The sequence below is a fragment of the Psilocybe cubensis genome, chromosome 2, assembly GCF_017499595.1.
Source record: "Psilocybe cubensis strain MGC-MH-2018 chromosome 2, whole genome shotgun sequence".
In the NCBI taxonomy this organism is placed as follows: Eukaryota; Fungi; Basidiomycota; class Agaricomycetes; order Agaricales; family Agrocybaceae; genus Psilocybe; species Psilocybe cubensis.
In genome coordinates this window covers 2161499-2187865 of record NC_063000.1, presented here as the reverse complement: position 1 = coordinate 2187865, position 26367 = coordinate 2161499, and the positions used below count along the sequence as shown (strand labels likewise).

Sequence of the window (26367 nt, the reverse complement as noted above, 5' to 3'; positions counted from 1 at the left end):
CTCGCTTTCCATTAAGAGAGGATTTCATCCGAGACCAGTCATCCTCCTCATCCAATGCCTCTTCTTCGCAGCGTTGAATATCCAACTTCTATCCAGACCTCCAGTACTTCCCTACTTCCTCTCCTCCATTCAATCCGTCACCGCTCCTACTCTTTCTACACCTTCCAACCATCGCCGTTAGGAGTGTATTCAAGACATCCTTTCCCTCTGTCAACTCATCTGGAGCGATTTCATTCGAGACAGACTTAGTCTTTCATCCTCAATTCAGTCAATACTCCTGCGACGTATAGCTTCATTCCAAGCTTCAGAAAGATTGTCAATTTAAAGACACTTTCACCATTCTTCAAGATTCAGCCCGTTAACGACATTCCGACTCCTAGTCATCTTCTCATCTCCCCTCGGAACGTTCCCCACTCACTTCAGACAACCCCTCTAAGATTCACATTTATTGATTTCTCATACGCATTCTACGCATCTTCTTCACGCTTTCCATATACACCCGCCATTCAATTCCACGGTTCCATCCCATTTTCGGAAGGCTTATTTACTATTGTACCCAGACGACCCGGTTATCCTCTTCTTACTATTTCGCTTTTGTTACCCTTCACAATCCACACCATCCTAATCTACTTAAATCCTAGGCAGCGTCCTCCCTTAAGAAACTTAGGAGAAGGTTTCGTCCTATCCAGTCTGGACCACTCTTTCCCTGGGGTTTGTGTTTGTTGGATTACATATAGTTTATAACCAATCACAAACTTTGATCTTCACCGGATTAGCTAAGGAGAGGTTGTTGTGTGCTAACATTGTGTGGGGGGTCTTGTTGTAAATGGTATCCGTGAAGTAACGCCGGTCGTGCTGAGTATCAGGTGTCACAAGAAATTTCTGCTCACGTATAGGATCTTTGATGTCATAGAAGGCAATGAAGGTCCCTTCGGGTTGTTCTAGAATGTCCACATAGTTGTCACGGGTCCATGGACGTCCCAAGAGTATATCAAACTGGACTTTGTTGGATACATAGCAATGAGCACACGTCCTGACTGTACCAATATCAAGTTGAACATTTCCAATGAATCCAAGCATGTGGGATTTGCCGCCATGAATATCGACCATAACAATAGTATTCCAGCTGTCCATTGGCAACCTGACAATCTTCTTCCAAGCCTGTTCACTTAGAATGTTCTGCGTAGATCCACTGTCAATCAAGACATTGAGTTTGTGACCATTACACATTAATGTGATTTGAAGAAGGGGCTTGTGAGCGTGAAGGGATTCGACTGAATTGGTCTTGTGCATGTATTGAACAGATACATCCTTTTCGGCACTGCGAATGATGTCTAGAACTTCCTTATCGGAAAGCTTTAAGTTGCCGTTTGCCAATGAAGCTTTGAATTCGTCAACAGTAAGGGTTTTGCCTTTGATGCTATTGATAAGAAGGGTCCTAAGGTCCTTTGAAACTCCAAGTAACTCACCAAATATAGCATTAACGGGTTGATTAAGGCATCGTCTGAGAATGGCCATAGTGTCAACAGTTTGGGAAATGTCAGAGACACGTTTCTGAGGCGCTGCACGTGGCTTGGTAACTGATTTGCCACGTTCTGGACTAGGAGTGACATCTTCCATGATTTGATCATCATTGGTCGGATTAAAAACCTCATGTCGTTGCACAGTCTCGGGATTTTCCGTTGGATTTGCCCTAATTGGGACATTGGGTTGAGCTTGTTTGACAGAAATTGATGGATTCATTTCGGCAGAAGGTTGATTAATTGACGGGATTGGGACAGGTTGAATGGAAGTAGAGCTAGGCACGTTGTTTGGCAATCCAGAGTTAGCCGGACGTTTAAGAATAGATGGGATCTGAGAAAAATCCTTAGCTTTACTCATTTCTGCTTGCTTCCCTTTGGGATACGCGGGTTCCGGAGGTACCACAGCATCCATGACCTGTTTGCATGCAGCACGTGTTTGCTTTTCAGTTGGGATTTGATTACCAGGACCTGCCAGCATAAACTCAAACTTGTCTTCTCCATCCCAGGTTCCAATGTCGTCCTCTTCTTCTTCTGCAATCATGGCTCTGTAGTTCTTGAACATCTGACCATACTATGCTTCGGATACGGCTATGCTTGTGGTAGCAACTTAAGGAGGAGGAGGAGGAGGCTGTTGTTGACGAAGGACTGCTTGTGCGATTGACTCTCCATTCTGGCAAATAATGCGGGATTCATCAGGGAAGATAACTCAATTGCTACTGTCTCTGGAGATGAGCTTGCAGTTCGTAAGATCAATAAGTGTTGGGCAGTTGTTGATTCCATGGCCTTGTTGGTGGCAACCATAGCAGATGATCTCGGATGCGGACTGACGTGGTGCTTGTGGTGCTGGAGGTGCTGACTGACTTGCGCTTGGGACTGGCTGAGCTGGCTGTGCACTTGGATTCATAATGGCCGGAGCAATGAGCATGTTAGCAAGAGCGGGTTCCAACTTGATGGCGCAAAGATAGTAAATGGCGTACAAAGAATCATGGATGGTGAGCTTTGACATCTGCTTGATCAAGTTCTCCACTTCGTTGTCCTTGTGCGCTTGCTTTTCTTCCTTGTCTAAATCCTGTAAGATGCGCTTGGTCTCTTCCAGGGGATTGTATGGACGTTCACGGGCATTGCACGTCTTGATGTTAGGAAACATCTCCTGTAAGTACTTCTTGATCTTGTCGAAGACTGATAAACGCTCTGGATATGAATTCTTTGGGGGAATAAGAGATGTGAAAGGGCGTGCAGAAGGATTGTCAAAGATTCCAACATCAAAGCGGTCTCATTTGAAGATGATTTCAACTGCCTTGGTGACGTCTTCAATGGAAAAAGGTGAGGAGAGATCGATATAAGGATTAAAGACCATGATCTTGCTTTCAAGCACAGGTCGGAGGGATTCATTGATTCCTAGCCAGAAGTATTGATTGTATTCCATCTTGGATATCTTGTTGTTGTTGAGAAGCCAACCAGCAATGCAAATGTATTGCTTCTGATACTCGCGGAAGTCGTCAAGAGAGCATATAGAAAGATTGGAGTGTTGGAAAGCATAAGCACAAAGAGTACTCAACGTGAACTTCTGCGTCGTCCTAGCATGGTCAAAGATCTTGAGCATATCGGTCTTGAGTTGTTCCCATTGCTTGGCATGATGGCTGGGTAAACCTTCAATGATTTTTCTGCTCTCTTGGTTGCAGCATTGAACCATGTATCATATTTTGTCATTGTTGAGAGTGACATTGTACTGATCAAAAATGCGGTCGCAGTGATCCAAGAAGTTCTTGACGTTGACATAGGATCCAGTGAATTTCGGAGCAGCACTAGATTTAGGAACAGGCATATCAACAGGAGTACGTTGGATGATGGTAGTAGCCATAGTGGGAGTAGAGGATGGAAGTGGATTGCCAGAATTAGTCATAGCGTAAACCAGTTACAGAGTCAGAAAGTGTTGCCTAGAGTTGTTGCCTAGAGTTGCCTAGAGAATAAACCAGAGAAGCAAAATATCCTGTAAAGAAAAAGAGTTGAAATGGAAGGAATGGAAGTGATAAAGTGGTAGATTCCTGTGTTCCTAATACAAAATCCTAATTAACCCTCCCTTGCGGTGGGCTCCAGATGAAGATTGAAGTTTGTGATTGGTTATAAACTATATGTAATCCAACAAACACAAACCCCAGGGAAAGAGTGGTCCAGACTGGATAGGACAAAACCTTCTCCTAAGTTTCTTAAGGGAGGATGCTGCCTAGGATTTAAATAGATTAGGATGGTATGGATTGTGAAGGGTAATGAAAGCAAAATGGTAAGAAGAGGATAACCGGGTCGTCTGGGTACAATAGTAAATAAGCCTTCCAAAAATGGGATGAAACCGTGGAATTGGATGGCGGGTGTACAGTATATAAAAAGCGTGAAGAAGATGCGTAGAATGCGTATGAGAAATCAATAAATGTGAATCTTAGAGGGTGGTCGGAAGTGAGTGGGGAACGTTTCGAGGGGAAATGAGGAGATGACTGGGAATTGGAACATTGTTGAAGGACTGAATCTTGGGGATGGTGAAAGTGTCCTTAAATTGACAATCTTTCTGATGCTTGGAATGAAGCTATACATCGCAGGAGTATCGACTGAATCAAGGATGAAAGACTAAGTCTGTCTCAAATGAAATCGCTCCAGATGAGTTGACGGAGGGAAAGAATGTCTTGATTACACTCCTAACGGCGATGGTTGGAAGGTGTAGAAGGAGTAGGAGTGGTGACGGATTGAATGGAGGAGGGGAAGTAGGGAGTACTGGATGTCTGGATAGAAGTTGGATATTCAACGCTGAGAAGAAGAGGCGTTGGAGGAAAAGGAGGACTGGTCTTGGATGAAATCCTCTCTTAATGGAAAGCGAAATGACTTCGGATGAATGGAAGTAAACTTGGTCTCGACGGAGGGTAGAACTGATGACTGAATTGGACTTGGGTTTGGGCTTGGCTTGAACTTGAGCTTGGAATTGAAATGAATCAATGTGGATTGACTTGGATTTAACTTGACTTGGATGAAAATTGACTTGCTTTAAAGAAAGTGGAGACTAGGTGTAACTTTCCTGTCATTTCGTGTAATTCTACTACAGCTTTTATACTAAAAGCTACGTGAACAAAATACCAATCTGAGCTACTAAAAACTAAGTCATATACTGTACAAAGTGTCAAGAATGAGGCTACGCAAGTGTAACAATAAGCAAGAACAATAAGACATGTCAATATCAACACGACGACAGATAAGAAATGAATAGGATGAGTAAGAAAGAAGTGTATGACAAAGGTGAATGATAATACAGATTAGATAAAAGAAGCAAGGATGAGTCAGAAAGCATAGAAGATTGGTAAGACAAAGACAATAAAAGCGCAACAGACAATAGAAAAGATATAAATAAACATAAAAGGATGAGTAAGACAAACCAAAAATAAGTTGGAATGAGTAATCCGCAGCCTGACGCTGAGTAAGACTATTGAATTAATAAAAATAGAGTTGACAGTCTGGCTGTGCAAGGCAGTGTAGAAAGCTGTGCAGTTTGATGGTTGACTGATCCGTTGCATAGCCTTGATGATCCGACGAAGTGACATGATCCGGAATAATGTGGCTCCCATGTGACGAGTATTGATAAGATAAGATGTATGGATGACTTATGGAAAGAATGACTGCTTGGGTTGAGGGCGTCGTGTGTAGATCCAAAATGAACATCTCATCTCCAATCAGGATTGGGGTATGATAGCGCGCCGAGTGCTCAATGCGTTTGCGTATCAGATATCTCACAGCAAAGTGCTGTATAACAAAAAACCAGCCAACATCAACCACTACCCAATTGCAATAACAATTAAAATGGCATACATCTCATCCAATGACGCAATGTCCAGAAACTTCAAGTGATGGGTACCTACCATTTTTATAATAAAATATAAGCAGATGCCAGCACCCTTATATCTTTCTAGCCAAGAGGTAATTAATATAAAATCCTAATGACAAGTTATGATATGAATTAAATTTTTTTTTTCATTCTTGTCAGACAGATTTATCATATTTTGCCATAAATTTATCATATATAAATAGATAACAGATATGGAAATTAATGATATATATCATTAAATATATAATAACATTATAATATAGAATAATATAAAAATTATGATATAGGGTCTATTAGACAGATTTATCATTATTTGCCATAGATCTATTATTTTTTGCCATAAAATATATCATTAGCAAATAATATAGCCAATATTAGCTAGATTATACTTATCTTATGTATCTTAGATTATTTGTCAGATAATTATTATCTAACAGGCTATCTTATTAGATAGTATCTAGTTATTTTTATAAAAATCTAATCTAGGCATCTATATCAATGACATTATTGATTAGTCTTCCTCTTGGCCTCGGCTTCTGGCTCTATAAATAGTGCTCATCCTATGCTACTTTTGTGTATTGCTGACAATAGATTGGGCACTTTTGGGTGCATTTCTGGACTATTTCTCTTGGTGTTTTTTAGTAGTCCTATGGTTTTAAGGTTTTCTAATCCAAATCTAAAATCAAAATTGCAATACCTTTACTCATTATTGTGCAATTAAGCATATAATGTTTTGGTCAAAAAGTGCACCTTAAATAGCACCCTCCAGGGGCTAGTATGCACCTTTCTGACTATATCATTATTTTTTATTTATGTTAAACAGAGTACATGCCAAGTTTTAGCTTAATTGGAGCAGTAAAACCTATTGAACTTGAATATGCACCCAACCCCTTCTCCTACCCCTTGTATGAATGCCTTTCTGATTAGATAAATTCAGGCCCAACTAGGGTTAAATAGGCGCCTATTATACCAAATTTTAAAGTTCAAAATCCTGATAAAATTCCAAGATTTAAAGATACCATCCCCATCCTCTGCAGAATTTATTAGATCTTTATAAAAATAACTAGGTACTATCTAATAAAATAGCCTGTTAGATAATAATTATCTGACAAATAATCTAAGATAAGATAAGTATAATCTAGCTAATATTGGCTATATCATTTGCTAATGATATATTTTATAGCAAAAAATAATAGATCTATGGCAAATAATGATAAATCTGTCTGACAAGAATGAAAAAAAAAATTTAATTCATATCATAACTTGTCATTGGGATTTTATATTAATTACCCCTTGGCTAAAAAGATATGAGGGTGCTGGCATCTGCTTATATTTTATCATAAAAAGTGGTAAATACTAGTACATATATAATCCACAAGTATTTTTATTATTATCCTATGCAAACTTACTAGCAAGACCTGCCAATATTTGTAATGTGGCAGAATGCTACTAGAGCATGCTAGATATTGGTATAGCAAATTAATTATTCTTAATAATTTATATTTTATCTAATAAGGCCTTGTATATGCTATGCACTAGTACTGGCCTACCTTATAAGTAAGAGGAGAGTAAACAACTTTTACTGTCTAGGCTTTCAGATTAACTGCTGTCTATAATGGAAGGTACACCTGCAAAGCACAACCAAAAAAGCCATTAGTTGGCTATCAAACTTCCAAAGACTATCCAAACCCAGCACAGGAATTCAATCAAAACTAATGTGTCAATTATATATTGCAACTATCATACCCCGTCTTGCCTACAAGATTAATGTATGGTATATACTACCCACAAAACCAACTGGGTACCATAGAAATGTAGGCTTGGTAGCGGTGCTACAGCAGATGACAACAGTACAACAAAATGCTACACTGATAATTACTGAGGCCATGCAATCCATGCTTACAGAATTACTGGATGCCTATGTGGGTATTCTCCTACTCAAACTCATACTACTAAAAATCTGTCATAGGGCCACATTGAGAATATGCACTCTGCCGCCAGCACACCTATTATACGCTATTATAAAAAAGGCTATCAAACGATCCCAACAAAAACACAAATTCCCGATTCACCAATTACTCAAGATGTTTAAACTCACACTGGACTCACTGGAGATTATACACCCATACACCATGCTGCAAAACTACATACTACCCTTCAAAATAGTGATTGCCAAGTGCCGCAAAGAATTGATGAAACTGGAAAAGAATTGCATAGCTAAGTACTGAGTTTACTCAGATAGATCAGGTCATAACAGCCACATAGAGGCAGCAGCAGTGCTGCTAAAAACAAGAAAAGACAGACATGGCACCACACTAAGACTGTATCTTAGCCCCAAGGAAGAGCACAACATATATAAAGTAGAGAGTATAGGGGGTGTCCTTGCCCTGGAGCTAGCCAAGAGAGAAAACCCTAAACATAACAAAAAAACAGTAATATTCAGTGACAATCAGTCAATGCTGCAAAACGCAGGCTCACCCAAAGCTAAGTCGGGCCAATATATCACTGAAAAGTTGATTGAAGCAGCAACAAAACTGTAGGGAAAAATCACAATGTACTGGATTTCCAGCCACTTGGACATACTAGAAAATGAGAGAGTAGACAAAAAAGCCAAATAGACTGCAGAAGAGAACAGTAGCCCCAAAAATGAACTATTCAACTCACTACAAAAAAACAAACCAAAGAACTTATTGGCCAAACAACAAGCATATCACAAAAAGCTCATAAACATCTAGACAACATGCTGGGAAATCTCGAAACGGAAAACCATCTTCAAAAACAAGAATATTAGTAACAAATTCCTATTCAAAAAATTCCAAAAAAAAGCATACAAACTCAACTGGGCAAAAGCAAGCATGCTAATCCAGTTGCACACAGGGCACACCCCCTTAAACTTGCACCTTAGCAAATTCAACACAAAATTTGACAAATTCTGCCCCAAATGCTACAAGCAATGAGCAGGTGAAAAGGCTACGGTGAAATGTCTTGTTTGGGGTGACGGTGCAAATCCCAAGCAATAGATTGCAACATTTGTGTTCATTACTAGAAGGGAAGCAAAGCTATTATCACTCTTTATAGAACAGCGCAAGCTTTAAAATGGATGTAATGGGTAGATAGTATGCACAGTGCTGCATACCAGTTGTAACTGCAAAGAGACTAATTTACCTCTAATTCACAAATACAAGTAAGAGCACTTGTCAAAGTTGTGTGCGCACACTTGTTCTTTAAGTCTTTTGGTATATATAGTCTTGTTCAGAGATGAGATTCTCCCTTAATAGGTGTGAGGGTGAATCCTTGAAATCCCAATAATCAAACTACAACCCTCTTGGTTGCAGGTGCCCTCTTGTCTAACAAGTAATCAAAACTGCAACCCTCTTAGTCACAGGTGCCCTCTTGGCTATACAGAAATAGAGTGGGAGCTCTTCCCTCAAAGAAGAGCTTGCGGACCCAAACCGGTGGCCTCTTGCCCTGGTCACCTCCTGAAAGTTAACTCAGAAAGCATAGAAATAATTTGCAATACAAGCACTCTTATACACCAGAGTACTTTATATCCAAGTCTGGGTGAACTACACTTGTGTTTTTCTTCACTTAGACAACAAGTTTGTCCGCAAAACAACTTATCACACTGCTTGAAAGAGGGGGTTTAAAATAAATCTGTACTCTCAATTCTTGGATATGAGATTGCTTGCCCCTAGACTACAGTACATGGTTTAATTTATACTACACTAGCTACTGAGAGAAGAAGTTTGAAGACACAATTACAAATGAAAATGAAACCATTCATAATACTATTACTGCACCTTTCCAAGTCAGTTGGGAAGGACAGTATTTCTGCATTTTTGCTAGACTTACTAGCAAGCATGCTTATTCTTGAAGTCCAGTGATTATGTCAGTTGTCAGCATCTCACACTTGACTTCCGACTCATTATCTTAGTATTATCATAGGCTCCCGTATATGAAAAAGGACACTTGGAGGTGTTCTGTCATAACCACGCTTACTATCAGTCTCAAACCTTGTTTTATTGCAGCTTATGATATCCTGCAATAATATGAAATCTTGGACCAAATAAAGAAGTTGCTTATTAAGCCTCCACCTCAATGCATAAGTCAACTATTGAAAATTGAAGTGTACCACTACATGGTAGTCATATGTATAGTGGCTGGCAGGTTGCTTACTTGTACTATGCTATCAGCATGCTGAGTCTCGGAGAATTGAAGAAAATATTTCTAAGTGCGGCTAGTCATAAGGTGCTTCTGGGTACTAAGTAGAAAACATCACCGTTTAGGCAACTATTGCCAATTTTGGTAGGAAGTAAGCGCGGCTAGTAAGCGCACTCACTCTCAATACTGCTGCTTTCCCTGGTGTCTTTTAGCTACCCCACCTAAGTTTATCATAGACGGTAGTTTATAATGTACAATGTATTCCATTTCTGTTAGGGTTGTGTCAAGCGGAACAAAGTCGAGGACGAGTTCATAGACAGAAGTCGAAGGCTGAAGTTGGAGAACAAAGTCGCTGTCAAATTCAGTTGTCAGAGGGCTTAGCTTCAGCTTATGTGCTGCGCTCTTCCTATACCTTGTGTCCTAATTTGGATACAGAGATCTAAGAGGAGAACAATACTAGGCAAGAGACTAAGTCAAAGACAAAGTCAGTCAAGTACTGGTCAAAGTTGGATCAAAGTTGTTGAGGCAGACTTAAGTTTCTTAGAGCCTAAGTCCAGTCAAAGTTGGAATTGGAGTTCGGAGCAAAGTCAGACAAAGTAGCAAATGAACTTAATAGATTGAATATAAAGTAGCTAAGTTGTACCAAATTGAACCAAGTTGATAATCAGTTTGGGGGTTTTAGCCTACAACAGGAAGGGTTTATATACTACTATTGGAATAAGGATGAACCACCAAGAAATGAGTCATAAGGAATAAGGATAAAGAATGAATGAATGAGTCAGAAGAAATAAAGATAAGAAATAAGAATAATGAAGAAAAGGAATAGGGTTTAGGAGTAAAGTGAGACAAGTGTCTAAGACAAGTCTACATACGAAGTCGGACTGAAGTTGGAGGGACGGAAGTCGGAGACAAAGTCGAGGACCAAAGTTGGAAGTGAAGTTGGAAGACGGAAGTTGGATGTGGAATGTGACTGATGGTGTTGTATGACGGAGTTGAAAGAGTACGGCATATGACAATTTCCAGCAATACATAACTACTTGTGTAGTGGTAGTATTCCTACTGCTATAGTACACCACTTAATAAATGGTTTTTTCCATTCTTTGTATGCTAGCGTGCGTACTTATTTACATGAGAAATGCCAAAAATTTGGCATTTTCATGTGTAGCCATTCCACAGTCTCTTTTACAAAAACTGTAGAACACTTTTTATTTGAATGCAAGGCACATAAGGCTCCACAGAAGGACATATGGAGAAAAATAGAATAATAAATCACAATTCTTGACAAACTCACCACAAACTCAAAAAATGCAAAAGCACTAATAAAATATACAGTGGGCAAAAAAACCGTTCGAGTGTTGGTCACGTATAAAAAGATTAATTTATAACTTTGAAATTAAAAATGTTAAAAATATGAGATTATTCACAGATATACTATATGGTGTTAGCTAAAGGATGACACACTGATTATGTGATTTGTCCAAGAATTGACCAAACAGCAGCATATATAGTTTGCTAAGTCATTCGAACAGTTTTTTTGCTAGTAATTTAAATGCTATAAACTATGTATTATCACATGACTTTGTTGATGTACCAAACAACTATCAATAAAATCATGTGACTACATGTTGAATAGGTATATAATAGCTACAACCAACCTCTTTATCCCCCCAATCAAGCATGAAACCCCTCTCTAAAGCAACCATTGCTACTATTGTCTCTCTTCTTACTTCTGGTCACTCCTATGCCTCTATCAAGGCCCAGACTGGAGCTAGTGCTGGTTCTATCACCAAGATTCACCAAGACTACTGTCCTGAGGCAGTGGTTTCCCATGGAGGACACCCAAAGAAGCTGACTGGTGCCAATATCACCTATACCAAGCGTGGAATTCGAACTAGACAAATCAAGAATGCTGTGCAAGCTGCCAAGTCTCTGGCTACAATTAATGGCCAGAATATCAGTCCTCAAACAGTTAGGAATGCACTCAAATCAACTAGCATGGTCTCAGTGGCAAAACAAAAGAAGCCTTTGTTATCAAAAAAGCATAGGAGGGCTAGATTGGAGTTTGCAGAAAGGCACTTGGAGTGGACTGTGGATGACTGGGCAAGGGTCTGGTGGTCAGATGAGACCAAAATCAACAGATTGGGTTCAGATGGCAGAGATCAGGTGTGGATAGACAAGGAAAACAGACAGGACCCCAGGAGAATCAAGCAAACTGTGAAGTTTGGAGGAGGAAACTTGATGATGTGGGGTTGTATGGGATGGGAAGGAATTGGATTTGCCACTAGAATTGATGGGAAGATGGATGCTTAGTTATACACTGAGATCCTAGGTGATGAGCTCCTAAAATCCTTGGAGTGGTATGGTCAACAGGTAGAAGATATCCACTTTCAGCAAGACAATGACCCCAAGCACACCTCAAAATTGGCCAAGAAATGGTTTGAAGAGCAGAATTTTAGGGTCCTCATATGGCCTGCACAATCTCCAGATCTCAACCCTATTGAACATCTATGGAAATACCTCAAAAGAAGACTTAATGAACATGAAGTCCCACCAAAGGGTATCCATGAACTTTGGGAGAGGTTGAGAAGGAATAGAATGGAATACCCAAGGAAGTGGTGCAGAATTTGATTGCTAGCATGCCTAGAAGGTGTGCAGCAGTGATTAAGGCCAAGGGTGGACATACAAAGTACTAGTAGATATGATTTATTGATACTCAAGTGTTTAGCAAAAAAACTGTTTGAATGACTTAGCAAACTGTATATGCTCCTATTTGGTCAATTCTTGGAAAAATCACATGATTAGTGTGCCATCCTTTAGCTAATACCCTCTAGTATACCTGTAAATAATCTCATATTTTTAACATTTTTAATTTCAAAGTTATAAATTAATCTTTTCATATGTGACCAACACTTGAACGGTTTTTTTGCCCACTGTATTACAAAGACCAGACAACTATAGAGAATGTACTAGAAAAAGGACTATGAGAGGAAGAAGACTAAAAAAGAGAAACAAAACCAACCTAGCTACTAGCAGGTGCATAGTAGGGACAAGAAACAGAAGAAAGGAGGAGGAATAGGTAAAGGAAGCCTAACAAGAGGCACTGGAGGTGCTGCCCTAAATAGCCTAGAACAGGCTAGACTTAGTGAGAGGACGTAAGGGCCTCTCAAAGTGTATGGGTAGTATTATATAGAAAAAGGATGAGTAAAACTAGAAATCATATAGAATTTACTAGAAAGAAGTAGATCAAGAAGGCTATGATAAAAGAAATAAACTATCTAATCAGATAATTAATAAGATAATGAAAAAATAAAATAAATCTATGAAGATAAAGAAGGGAAACTGGAGAAACCCTAACAATGTCCAGCTTACATATAGTTGCTTATTTCTTTCTTTGCATCTTAGTCTTTTTTCTTTTTTTTTTGGCTAAGGTAAAGTCATTTATTATTGCTCATTAGAAAGTATCTAATATAGTTTATAGACTCACCGTAAATTTAGATTAATAATATAATCTTTCTTTTCTTTTGTTTTTATTAGTAGTAATGCTATAAAATCATTTTTTTTCTTTACACCCTAATACTACTGTCTCATCACACCTAATATATTATATTTTTACAGTTAATACTTGAGGTTGCTTATACATAGACTAGAGCCATAAAAGTCTTCCAGCAGAAATTTTTTAAGTTTTTTGCTAGCAACTAGATACTTTTATATATTTGAGATTATAAATATAGTAAGATATAATGTTTAAACAAAAAGAACTATAGTCTTTTGACCAGTCAATAAGTTAACACTCATGTGACATGTCCACATTTTTATTTATGCAATTGTACCAGACATTATAGGGCACATTTTCTGATCAAATTTTGTAGAATTTTTAACTCTAATTTTGATTTCCACCTATTAGTCCTGGACCTAGTATTGCTACCAGAGTATAGCCATTTTGCAATGACTGTAACTGCACTCTGATTTCTTATTCTCCAACACACTTTACAGTGCAACAAAGTCATAGTAAAATGCTCTACAAAGTATGCTGTAAATTGCAATATTGGATAATTTAAACTAAATATGGAAGTATTACATGCATTTTTAGATAGAATGGATTATTATAATTGTAATATCCACTGGATAGAGTGTCCGGCGGACAGCACGTGATCCGCATGACCACCGCGGTGGTGAAATTAACATGTTAGATTTTACCACTGAAGTGGTCAAATCCGACATGTAAATTTGATCACTCCAGTAATCAAGTATAGCATATAAGTATAACTACTTTAGTGGTGGAATGTAGCAAGCTTAAATTAGCACTGAAGTGGTGAAAGTAATATGTTAGAGTTTACCACTTCAGTGCTGAAATTGACTTGTTGTATTCCACCACTGCAGTGGTCATAATTGTGTGTCAGATAGAATAAATACAATGCTAAGAATAGTAATTATTACTAATTTTATAATTCCTACATCACTGGAGTGGTGAATTTTGAATGTATCTTATATCACTTAAGTGCTAGAATAGTGTACATGATTTTTACCACTGAAGTAGTGGAATAGTCTACATAACTTATACTACTGCAGTGGTGGAATTTTTAGTTTCAATCTTACCATTCCAGTGCTTGCCATATTTGAGAAGTTTGTTTTATTTTTTGGTAGTTTAGGGTTGGGATTAGGTAGTTTAGGGTTGGGTGTAGAAGTTAGGGATTAGGGATTAGGGATTAGGGATTAGGGTTGTTGAGTATGTTTACAAAGCGCGCACTCTTGCACGCAATATACATTGAGACGCGACATGATGAGGTAGTCACATGAGTCTGTCTGGCGGATGTCTAGCGGACGCGCGGACATAGTAATCCATTTGGTCTCTGCATTTTTATTGAATACATGAGAATGTTTGGGATATCTACTTTATATGGAGGATATTTATTGCACATAACCTTTATCTATCTAGATGAGATTCCAATAAAAATTTTAACAGTGCACATGGTCTAGCTTTTTTTGATCTTATTGTCAATACATATTTCTACTTGGTTTTTGCTAGATTTGTTGCAAAAAGTCAAAAAATTGCTATATTAAAGTGTTTTGGACTATTAGTACACTGACTGATCATATACACATAGGCAAAATAATTTGCAAAGCGTTAACCTTTTGTCAACCATTTTGTGAGGTCAAGACAGTGAATAATATTACAAACACTTCATAGCACTTCACAGGGACTGTAATCACTGTGAAGCATGTCACAGTCACCCCAAAATGGCTTCACTGTCACTGCACTGCACTCTGGCTGCAACACTACCCAGGCCTCTTGCAGGAGGAGAGATTGTGCCCTATAACAGATGGGAATGAGACTAGGACGCACGCCGATTTGCAATAGTTTTCTCCGCTTTCATTCTCCGCCGGAGCTCTCCCGAACATCTGGAGCCGAGATTAGGTACCGCCGAGTACCGAGTCGTCACAGACAAGACCGCCACTGATCGTAAACATGTGCAAACAGAGTTCGATACGCCCTCAGGAACGTCTACGACACCCTCGACAACGTGCTCAGAATATCAGACGGCAGTAAAGTGAGTCCCTCATTATGTATTCGGTATCCAAACGGGATGCAATCATGACCATTTGTCGCTGCGAGGTCAGAAAGCCTCACTTTTGGTTGGATTGGTTGCAATCGTAGTGGATGACGAAGTGGATTACTGAACTTACCCACTCTTTCATTATCTCAGATCCACTCACGACATAATGTCTCTCGTTGTCCCCGAGGCCCACCAGCAATTCCAGGTGTGTAGGATATGATGGAAAGGTTTCGGCGACTCATCGTACTCTGCAGCACATTCTCCGTCTGTTGAACACCAATGTCGACGGAAAGCGCAAAATCATGTACGCTCTGACTGAAATCAAGGGTGTTGGACGTCGTTACTCCAACTTGGTGTGCAAAAAGGCTGATGTCGACCTGAACAAGCGGTGCGTAACACTTTCATTTTCAATAACACCTTAGTACTCAAGTTTCTCTAGCGCGGGCGACCTCAACTCAGACGAACTTGAACGGCTTGTCACCATCATTCAAAATCCAACCCAGTTCAAGATTCCTACCTGGTTTTTGAACAGACAAAAGGACATTGTCGACGGCAAGAACTCTCAGATCCTTTCCAACGGCGTTGATTCCAAGCTTCGTGACGATTTGGAGCGTTTGAAGAAGATCAGGGCTCACCGTGGTTTGAGGCACTACTGGGGACTGCGCGTGAGGGGACAGCACACAAAGACGACAGGTAAGTCTAATTTGACTTTGGAAATACAACCGATAATAAAATTATTTATTCTTATCCAGGTCGTCGCGGCAAGACTGTTGGTGTATCGAAGAAGCGCAACTAGTTATACTTTTTATGCTGTCCAGTTTGCCCCCTTCTTTTTGTCCCCTACTTATCGACGAGCATTACTATATTGCCGTCATGGGCTATTTTGTATTTTTGTTTCTGCCTGAGCGTCATCAAGATATCAAGTGGGCAGGTAGGTAAAGAAGAATACGGCGTGTTTTTTGGGATTTATCGTTCAGTATTTCCCAGCAATGACATCACGTGATTTAATCTCTGTTCGTGTTTTGCGTTGTCAATTTGGGGCTGTCAAAAGGTTGTACTTTACTCTATAATCCTAAACATCGATCTCGTCTATGGTAGTTGGTTGCGTCAAGCAATCGTTTCCTTGCTGAGCTATTCAATAAATATGGCTACACCTGGTAGGCCCCGACAGTCGGGGATCCCTGGACCTGGACGAGCCAGTAGCATCCCGACTCCTGGAAGATCTCGTTCAAATTCAAATATCCATCAAAATTATGATCAAACCCAGGCTGATGATATTACTCGCGCCTTTGCAGACGCAATCAAGGCGAATGACCCCTCGATGCATCGCAATAACTCTCTAGCAAATAGTATCTCAACGTCGTCGCTTTCCCCTCAATCAGGCGCGTTCTCGGGCCGTCGCTCTGTCGCAGGGAGACCATCTTCATCAGCATCCTCTTCTTCAACTAAAGCTCAAGATAGGATTAAAACTCCAATATCAGCACGAGTTTCAAGTCGGCCCCCGAGTCGATCCGAGCTTAGCAAGCCACCTAAAACGTTCGAAGTAGGCGACAATGTCAGAATAGAGTCTCTGGGCTTTGAGGGGAAACTGAGGTACATAGGGGATATTGAGGGGAAGCCTGGTCTATGGGCAGGTGTAGAATTGAGCGGCGGGTTTTCTGGAAAGGGGAAGAATAATGGTTCTGTTGACGGGTAAGTGTCGCCTTTCATTATGAGTTGACCACTAGTATATCATCTCTGCGCGTAGTCAGGCTAACGAAAATTTCTATATCATAGCAAACAGTACTTCAATTGTCCTGCCAAATGTGGGGTTTTTGTAGCCACCACCAAATTATCAGCTCCAACAGTTGGTCCAGGAGCGATTCAACGCCCTCCATCTGTAGCGTCTTCCAGAGGGGGCATGAAATCCTCAACCGTGAACTCAGGAAGGACTACGCCCTCTTTTGTGGGCATGAGGACCCCTTCGGCATCTTTTTCCAATGGAAGAGTCACTCCATCGACTGGGGGCCGTATAACACCTTCAGACTCCAGTGGGAGAATCACACCAAATTCCTCACTTCCAGGATTATCCCAACAGAGGCTCTTCAAAACCCCAAGTTCCAAACCAAAAACAGTTGCCCCTCTTTCGGAAAAAATAACAGCCGGCTCTCGTGCATCGAAGTACATGACGATGACAGCCCAGCAACTCAATTCGCGCAGTAAAACAAGTCCAGAGACTTCGACTCGTAAAAGCGAAAGCTCTGGCATATCACTAAATAGCCCGACCATGTCTCGCACCTTGTCATCACCATCTCGATCCTCGGGCTCTCCATTTTCAACGCCTAGGGCAGGTAGTATACGCTCGTCTAACGCAGGTGGCTCACCTACTTCATTGTCTGCAAGGAACCGAACATCAATGAATACCCCACGAGCACGTATCCCAAGTGGCGTGGCAATGCCTCCCCCTCCGTCACCCAAAGCCTTGCCATTGCACCATCTGCAAACGGGCGTTAATCGCTCTTCGCCTCCACAGTCTAGAAATGATCTTTTAATCCAGGAAAAATCAACCTCCTCCGTTTCCCCATTTTCGTCGTCATCGCGTCCAAGTTCGTCGACCTCATTCAGATCTGTCGGCACTGATGAACTCGCAATAATTGAACAACTACAGTCTCGCCTAGATGCAGCGGAGTATGAGAATGAACGACTACGAATGTCGTCGGAGGCTGCAATGGCTTCATCAACAGAGACAGAGCACCTAAGAACTGAAAGAGACGAAACTCTTGTTAAATTAGAAGCCGCACAGACAAAAATATTAACGCTAGGTGAACTCGTCAAAACTCAAGCAACAGACATGGAGATACTGCAGGACGAAAATCAACGTTTGCGGCAGGAACTCACGACCACGGCCGAGCAGGCCGAGCAAGATATATCTCTTCGCCGTTCAGAGGCGGAGTCGCTCGGTCAGGAAATGAAGTCGCTCTTGGACAAGCTAGATGAATTTGAGGCCCTCGTCTTGCAGAAGGATGAAATAAACACGACCCAAGCTTCGAACATTCAAGACTTGTCTGCTGAGCTCGAAAAACTGCAGGCCGATTTCCAGGAAGAAAGGAAAGAGCTGAATGGTCAGATAGACGAGCTTAGAATTGCTGGTCAGGTAGGCTTTTCTTTCTCGAGGCATTATAGATTTGCTTGATATTATCCATCTCAGGAAACCATCGCACTTTATGAGGAGCGCTTGTCAGCGGCCAACACTCAACGATATGAACTAGAGCATCGCATTTCAATTCTCGAGACAAGCCTCAAAGCCGCTGTTTCAAATCACGCGCCCCAAGAGCCTGCTTCCGCTATCAGGTCTGCCACTGAGATCGACAACGAGACGTTGCAGGAACAAGTCCAATACTTGCAGAAAAAATCAGCGAGACTTGAAGAGCAACTAGAAGATACACGGGCGGCTTTGGAACGAGATATGGTTTCATACCAGGATAAGATTTCTCGTATACGCATGGAGGAGGAGCAGCATAAGAGAGACTTAAACTTGAAGGAGCGAGAGTACGAGCAACTTCTGAAGTCGGAAGCAGGTGCTCGTAATCGTGTTGAAGAAATCGAAGAAGCCTTGCGAGAAAGCACCGTTGCTCTTGAAAGTGCTCGTGGAGAAGTCGAAGCTCTCAGAACAGAGATGGCCGTAGGTTTGTGTGGTCTACGATTGGATACAACGCTAACGACTGGCTCTAGAATTTGGAAGTCCTTATTGACGATGCATCTGAAGGCGATGTATCTTCCAAGTTAACCAACTTCATGAGGAAGATGGCCGCCGATAAATCCAAATATAAACAGGAGCTACAACTATTAGAGAAGGCTCTTGAAGATACCCAGGCAGAAAAGGAGCTCCTAGTCAATCAAATGTCTAAACAGATCCCCAATCCTTTGGGTAATACGCAAAACAACGAGGACCTTCTTGGCAATGTAAATGACAGTGTAAGTTTGTTTGTCTGTTCTAACATCAACGCAGGTGCCAATGACCGTCGTTGATAGCTGCGTAAACAAGTCATCGAACTCGAAGCAAAGGTGGTAGGTCTAGACCAAGAATTAGTTTCACGGACAGCGGAATTGGAAGTTCTTCGCAAGAAGTCGAATCGTGAAGCCGCCTTGACAAATGGGACATCGGAGACTTTATCATCAAAGCCTGAACCATCCTCTGAAGAAGTCGCTGGTTTAAAGCAAGTCCATTTCATGATTACCTGTTACCTATTCTGAATTGTGTTTTGAATAGGCATATTGTCCAAGAACTTCAAAAAGAAAATCTAGCCTCTGCACAGCAAATCAAGCTCTTGGAATCAGAGAATCAACTCCTGTCGGCAGAAGCTGAACAACTTCGTCAAGTGAACAAGTTCCTGAAATTATACATGGCCGTGGTTGGCTAAACATTTCGTCTAATTCATAGGAAATTCACATATTGGAAGAAAATTTGGACAATTCGTTAGAGGGAGATAATGATGGAGCGAAAGCTCCGCGTCCATTGGCTGACCAAAGGACCAGATTTGAGGTGAGCACCTGATTTTTCTCTGAAGCAACGAGTGAGTGAGAATTTTATATTCAATTCAGAACGATCTGGATCAAGCACGCAAGCGACTCAGTGAAGCAGAAATGAAACACGCTCGGACGATACACAGTGTAAGTTGCGTGCAGTTGTCATATTGTTACAGCTTTACTTATCGAGTTTAATAGCTCAACAAAGAAATCAGTGAATTAGAGGCTCTTGTTGAGTCCAAGGTTCGTCTATTCCGTTGGTGGCGGTTCTGATCACTGATGATTGCGGTTCTGTACACATAAAAATAGATTTATCGAGAGGTAGGCCATGAATCTATACTTCTGCGGTGTTTGTTGTTGACTTGACTGCATAACAGGATGAACTAGAACAAGAAATAGAACGATTAAAGGACAAACTAGCTAGACAGAAAAAGACATCAAAAAACAATGGCGACCCAACAGAGGCACGGCAACGATTGAGCACGGCGTCAATCAGTAGTGCGGGCACAGGAGCGCTTGGAGGAAGTCGGGAGGAAGAAGTATGCGAGATATGCGAACGGCCGGGACACGATATATTTAACTGCAGCCTATTAAAAGAGGACAAGACGGGAGTGGTGTGTGAGGACTGCGAAAGTCCAGGCCATGTTGCCGCAGATTGCCCACACTCTTTGGATGTTTTCTAACATAATTACTTACCTAATATGATATACCCCTATGATGTCAGTTAGTCATGACGTCAGTTGGATTGTTCCATACATAAAAGAGGCGAGAGTCATGACCCTAGACAAGAATACCAAACATGTCGTCCTACGCCTCTGTCGCTGCCCACAATGCGCCTCCCCCGGAACGCCAGCCCCAGCCAGACCCCGCCCTCCTCAATACTGAATCCCCGTCCCACCCCAATCTCGCCGACGACACCGCCAAGCTAAATATCGTCGCTCCCGATTTCAAGCAGGATCCCCATACCTTCACCTCCGAATCCAACATCCCTGTAGATCAAGAAGAGACACAAAATCTCCTCAATGGACACGACAACCCTACATCTCCTCGAAAGGTCAACAAAAGGAAACCCCTTGCTGAAGAAGAGGCAGAAGATTTGTGGACTACAGTCAAAAAATATTTGATCAGACCAGGCGTGGCTGGTGGGCTGATTGGTCTAGGTGAGTATGCCTGTCGCGAATGTTGTGCAATTCAGGAATTAATTAGAGCCCTAGTCAATATCGGATTGATTGCCTCGGTTGGCCGAGCGTTCTATACACAGCCTCATTTACGGCGCGATTCGCGCACCATATGCTCTGTCGCTGGTGCTTCTATTGCTCTTCTATCCATCGAGGGGTATGCTGCCGAACAATACAGGCAAACACCGTACGGCCGAAAAGAAGAAGAGAGGGCAAGGAAGGAAGGAGCACTCATCTTCCAGCATCTCCATGAACAAATTTTACGACCTCGGGTTTTAGGAGGAGCCGTTGGTATAGGTGGGTCTTTCGCATGGCTGCAATTTAGAGTCCCTCGGAACTTATGTTTTGTGACCATAGTGAACACAGCGATCCTGGGCACAATCGGATATTTCTCATATGCAAACTGGGACCGAACATGGGATAAGAGACTGGTTTCCGCTGTTACTATTGGAATACTGGCCCTCTGGAGCGGAGAAGGGTGAGCAAGGCTTAAAAGTTGTGTGTCCATTTGCTGATTATGGAATGAATAGGGTGATCGCAGAGCGCTATCTTAAGTAATGCAATTGATTAGATAATAATTAGTTATATAATATGATGCTAACGGGAAATTCCGTGTGTGTAAAAAATTTGTGACGATTAACTGTGCACGTTAGCACGAACCACAAGAATGTCGAGATTTTTCAGACAAGCAGGCGATTCTGACTCTGACTCCTCCTCAGACTCGGAGGAGTCAATGTCCAGCGGAGAGGATGAGGCACCCCAAAAACCTGCAATCACCTCAAAACAGCCTGCGATGTCCCGTTTCCTTCGCACAGCTGGCTCCGATTCCAGTGACTCAGACTCAGATTCTGACGAAGACGAATCAGATAGCGATGGTGACCGGCAAGATGACGACGAGAGCGAAGAGGACGAAGATAAACCTACGATTCGCATTCTTAGTGCTGTTGACAAGCGCTTGAAGGAGATGGAGGCTACAGGCAAGGCCATGGAGAATGCAGTCAAAATCAACGATTGGATGGCGATATCTAACGGTGCCTCATAAACATATCTTTATCTCTGGTGGATTCCACTGATGCTTAATCCGTTCAATCAGAATTCGATAAACTTGTCCGTATGGTCCAAAGGCAACACAACCTCTCTGAGCCAATACCCGCCTTCTACATCCGTACCCTTGTCAACCTCGAGACTTCGATTAACACGGCTCTGCAAAAGGAAAAAGAGGCAAAGAAAAAAATGAACGTCTCAAATGCCAAAGCTCTCACAGCCATGAAACAGAAGATCAAGAAAGCTATCAAGGACAATGAATCCGAAGTCAGAAAATACCAAGAGGTTTGCCATAGCACTTAAATTGTCCAATTCAAAATTGATAGTAACAATATACTCCCTGCCCCTACAGGATCCAGAGGTTTTTGAACGGGAGTACCTCGCTCTTATTTCCCGAGATGCTGCTCCAGCGACTGCCCCTCGCGCTGCCCGCACAGCTGCTGGAGCTACCTCCGACCAGGTCGACGAGTTCACCACTGTCGGGAAGGGTGGAAAGGCACAACAGTACACTTCGGAGAGCATCTTCAAGGACTTGCAAGCCGTGCAGGAAGCGCGTGGTAAAAAGGTCACTAAAAGTTTTTGGACGCTCTCATCTTTCTGACATTTGGATATGACAGAACACCGACCGTGCAGAGCAAATCCGCATTCTCGAAATTCTCGTGGACGTTGCCGCGACTTCTTACCAACGAATCCGAGTTCTTCTTGCCCTCATCTCGTCCCGGTTCGACTACAATTCGTCCATCTCCAGCCACATGCCCACCGAACTGTGGTTGTCCGCCCAGCGTGAGGTGGACCAGCTTGTTTCTATCGTCGCCGCGGACCCCAATTACTCTATTCAAGAAATGACGGAAGATTACGATGAGCTTGTAGAACGCACACCTGCTACTGAGAAAGGAATTGTCCGTATCCGCGGTTCCATCATCAGTTTTGTAGATCGCTTGGATGACGAATTTACACGAAGTCTACAAAATATTGACCCTCATGGTACCGAATACGTCGATCGATTGAAGGACGAGAAGGTTTTATACTGTACCATTTGCCGTGCTCAAGCCTTCTATGAGAAGACCTCACAGAGCGAGCCTCTCGGACGAGTTGTTATGAGACGTTTGGAACATATCTACTCCAAGGTAAATATGCTTCGTCAATTTAGTTTGCGTTTATATATAACAACAGTTTTGCATAGCCTGATGCCGTTGTTCAAGCACTCGAGGCTGCTGCTGATAGTTCCGAAGTCCAGCCTTCCATGACTCTTGCCAAGCAGAAGACGACGTCTGCTCTCGTTCACTCCCTTTGTGTCTACCTCTATAAATCTGGGAACTCTTTGCTCAGGACAAGGGCAATGCTTAGCCACATTTATCACCATGCATTGCATAATGATTTCCATACTGCCCGTGATATGCTTCTCATGTCGCATCTGCAGGAGTCTATTCACTCCGCAGATGTTGCCACTCAAATTCTATACAATCGCACCGTCGTGCAGCTGGGACTTTGCGCATTCCGATCTGGCCTCATTAAGGAAGCTCAAACGACTTTGCAGGATATTTTTACAACCCAGCGTGTCAAAGAACTTCTTGCCCAGGGCGTTCACCAGCAGCGATTCCAAGTTATGACCCCTGAGCAAGAGAAAGCGGAAAAGCAGAGACAACTGCCCTTCCATATGCACATCAACACAGAGCTTCTCGAAGCCGCCTTCCTAGTCTCGAGTATGCTCGTGGAGATCCCCCTCTTGGCAAGCATCGATTCGGAAGAACAAAAACGCAAGGTTATCTCGAAACCTTTCCGCCGCCTGCTCGACTTTGCTGATCGTCAAGTTTTTACTGGCCCCCCTGAGAGTACAAGGGATCATATCATGCAGGCTAGTAAAGCCCTTCAGGATGGCGAATGGGAAAAATGCCGTGATCTGATTCAGAGCATCAAAATTTGGAGTCTTATGCCCGAAGCTGCAAAAGTCAAAGAAATGCTGGCCAAGTAAGTTTCCCTCTTTATTCACATTTACCGTGGTACTAAACTGTTCATGGTCTTCAGACGTATTCAGGAGCAAGGATTGCGCACATATCTGTTTACTTATGCTCCTCATTACAGCACTCTTTCGCTCTCTTTGTTGTCGAGGACATTCTCGCTGCCTCTTCGTGCAGTAACCTCCATCGTTTCCAAGATGATTTGGAACGAAGAGCTTTCAGCTTCGTTGGACCAGTCTGGTGGCGTTGTCGTCTTTCACAGGATCGAGCTTTCCCGCTCCCAGCAGCTAGCCCAGATTATATCTGAAAAGGTGGCCGCAATGGTCGATCAAAATGAAAAGACATTGGATATCAGGATGGGAGGTACGGGAGGATGGGGTGAACGAAACGACGGCAACAAAAACGAGAAGCGTGGAGAGCAAACTCAAGAACGCCGAGGTCGTGGAGAAAGAACTAGGGGTGCCCGTGGTATGCTACTCATCATTGCTTGACATTGTTTATCTTTGCTAATCCTCTATGCGTTTAGGCGGAGCTCGTGGAAGAGGAGCTCGATTTTCGCAGGGACTCGGAAATCAAATGCCCAACGGACAAAGAGGGCAGTAGTTTCATCACACTGTACACTTACTTCGTGTCAAAACTGTTTTGCTTGTGCAATGGGATCCTATTCTTTCAATGTCTCAACATGTTGTAATTTATTCGTTGTCATCTGAATCATGTTCAGCTACAGTCGTGTCTGGTGTTGCCATCCAGTCTGATACTTCGAGTTTTTCGCCCTTCACGGAGTCTACAGAGATCAAATGTCAGTCTGGTTGCACCTCAAATCTTGTAGAAAATACGTTCCTCCTGCAGCAACCTCATAGCCAGCCTGCGTCACGCATCTGATCAATTCTGCTTTGACACCTACTTGGGTGTTCTTGCCCAGGATACAATTATCTAGCTTAGCTCTACAAAACATATGAGTCGTTGGTTTGCGCCAATTTTGGGCGCTGCTCACCCATCCTCGATAATGCAATGGTCTAGCAGTACGCAACCAGTGACCTTGACCATTTTGCCGATAATACAATGCCGACCAATAACAGATCTTTTGATGGTCGTACGTTCAGATATCTGTGTAGATTCTCCAACTATGGAATCGTTCGATATTTGCGCTCTCTGATCAATCAATGACCGATTTTTTGGATCTACAGGCAAGCTGTAGGTAGTGCCGGACAAGACCTAGGAATAAAAGAACTTTTAGCAAAACCGAAGGATAAGCATAGTCCGCCTTACTCGTTTATTTGCTTCGAAAAATGTCTGCAAGGTATTTATGCGCATTGCTGGTTCCGACTCTTTGTCATGTACAATCACACCAATTTTGGTCTGTACTAGTTCGTCGTCGGGTTCGATGGGAGAATCGATTTGATGAGCTTGGCTGCTTTTGTCGACGAAGCTTGAATGCTGTAACGAAATGGCTTGAGATTTAGGTTCCACCATGTTACGCAAGGCTGAACGCGACATGAATGGATAATTATACATCTGATCATAGCTTAACGACGTACTTTTTCCATATTTTACTCGTTTCGAGCGCCGGTACTGAAGTTTGCAAAGCCACGGGAAAAATTCTTCTTTCAGAGAAAGAAAGTGTGGTTTTTCATGTAACAAATCAAGCACGTAACGCCGGCAAACATAAACATGGGAATCTTTCAGCGACGCAGATAATTTGACGCGAGGAAATCTGATGCTGGAAGTGAGATAAGGGCAATAGATATAACGTATGAATGATTGATATTACCTTGATAATAAGGACATCTTAAGGTCAACTTCATCCCCATTTCGGTCTTGGTCGTCTGGAGTGTCTACATACAGCAATGTCCCTGTAGATGGATCCCACACAAGCGGCGATGGTGAAGAAACAGGACCCCATTCTTCTGGAACCGTGCCTTTCTCTGGAGCTCGGGATGTATACCAGCATGTGGTAGCCATACATGCTTCCGACAAGGCATCTATTCTAAATTTGTTCAATAAGAGACTTAAGGGGAGAGAGGGCGGGGGGATGAAATCGCAAGGTACGACCACAAAATCCTCAGATATGCGATTCGAAAAGTGGCGAAGGAGTGCACAAGTACCCGTGTTACTGTCTTGAGATTCATCATAAGTCTGGAGGTCGATCCTCAGAGACGAAGATGATACATCAGAGTGTATGTGGTGGTAGATGGAGGACCGGTGCGTGGTAGGACATATGAGAAGGACATCTAACTTTGGATAAGATGGTTAGCAGAGACATAAGAAAAATACACGACACCTTTGATTCCGGACTGTTCTAACCACAGTAAAGTATACTCCAGTAGTGGTTTATTGGCAATCGGAAGTAGAGACTTGGGGCATGGTTCGTCGCCGTAGTCGCTTGTCAGAGGGACAAGGCTGGTAGATTGAATTGGTATAGAATAGAAGGTGAATGAAAATAGAAACGAACTCGTTGCCAAAGCCGGCCAAGACGACGGCGAGAAACTCTCTTGTTACAAGATCTGATTTAACGTTGTCGAGGTCCATGTTGAAGAGATTCATAAAGGTCGTTTTTGATAAGATGAGAAGGCACAAAGT

The 26367-nt window shown here is 42.1% G+C and overlaps 6 protein-coding genes across 6 annotated transcripts; 3 read left to right on the top strand and 3 right to left on the bottom strand.

Annotated features, from left to right (window-relative positions):
• Nucleotides 1-637: 637 nt before the first annotated feature.
• On the bottom strand, nucleotides 638-2064 carry JR316_0002240 (uncharacterized protein; the record flags this gene model as incomplete). The annotated part of the gene is made up of 2 exons (XM_047888034.1): nucleotides 638-706; nucleotides 757-2064. The coding sequence occupies 2 exons, from the start codon at nucleotides 2062-2064 to the stop codon at nucleotides 638-640; spliced, it is 1377 nt and encodes a 458-aa protein (XP_047752957.1).
• Nucleotides 2065-2229: 165 nt separating this feature from the next.
• JR316_0002239 (uncharacterized protein) lies at nucleotides 2230-3384 on the bottom strand (the record flags this gene model as incomplete). The annotated part of the gene is made up of 3 exons (XM_047888033.1): nucleotides 2230-2727; nucleotides 2878-3163; nucleotides 3254-3384. The coding sequence occupies 3 exons, from the start codon at nucleotides 3382-3384 to the stop codon at nucleotides 2230-2232; spliced, it is 915 nt and encodes a 304-aa protein (XP_047752956.1).
• Nucleotides 3385-15267: 11883 nt separating this feature from the next.
• Nucleotides 15268-15897, top strand: JR316_0002238 (ribosomal 40S subunit protein S18B; the record flags this gene model as incomplete). Its single annotated transcript, XM_047888032.1, has 4 exons — nucleotides 15268-15306; nucleotides 15356-15489; nucleotides 15541-15794; nucleotides 15854-15897. 4 exons carry the CDS (start codon nucleotides 15268-15270, stop codon nucleotides 15895-15897), a joined length of 471 nt encoding a protein of 156 aa, XP_047752955.1.
• A 348-nt stretch (nucleotides 15898-16245) lies between these two features.
• Nucleotides 16246-20290, top strand: JR316_0002237 (Restin-like protein; the record flags this gene model as incomplete). The annotated part of the gene is made up of 10 exons (XM_047888031.1): nucleotides 16246-16793; nucleotides 16878-18234; nucleotides 18289-18762; nucleotides 18813-19055; nucleotides 19113-19290; nucleotides 19365-19459; nucleotides 19522-19623; nucleotides 19683-19751; nucleotides 19806-19850; nucleotides 19985-20290. The coding sequence occupies 10 exons, from the start codon at nucleotides 16246-16248 to the stop codon at nucleotides 20288-20290; spliced, it is 3417 nt and encodes a 1138-aa protein (XP_047752954.1).
• Nucleotides 20291-20406: 116 nt separating this feature from the next.
• Nucleotides 20407-24390, top strand: JR316_0002236 (Eukaryotic translation initiation factor 3 subunit C; the record flags this gene model as incomplete). Its single annotated transcript, XM_047888030.1, has 10 exons — nucleotides 20407-20767; nucleotides 20822-21082; nucleotides 21143-21263; nucleotides 21470-21816; nucleotides 21879-22114; nucleotides 22182-22394; nucleotides 22447-22956; nucleotides 23013-23797; nucleotides 23855-24255; nucleotides 24314-24390. 10 exons carry the CDS (start codon nucleotides 20407-20409, stop codon nucleotides 24388-24390), a joined length of 3312 nt encoding a protein of 1103 aa, XP_047752953.1.
• Nucleotides 24391-24479: 89 nt separating this feature from the next.
• Nucleotides 24480-26316, bottom strand: JR316_0002235 (putative translation initiation factor eIF-2B subunit gamma; the record flags this gene model as incomplete). Its single annotated transcript, XM_047888029.1, has 9 exons — nucleotides 24480-24571; nucleotides 24624-24630; nucleotides 24692-24731; nucleotides 24782-25002; nucleotides 25057-25271; nucleotides 25326-25501; nucleotides 25559-26018; nucleotides 26069-26187; nucleotides 26240-26316. The coding sequence occupies 9 exons, from the start codon at nucleotides 26314-26316 to the stop codon at nucleotides 24480-24482; spliced, it is 1407 nt and encodes a 468-aa protein (XP_047752952.1).
• Between the last annotated feature and the right edge of the window lie 51 nt (nucleotides 26317-26367).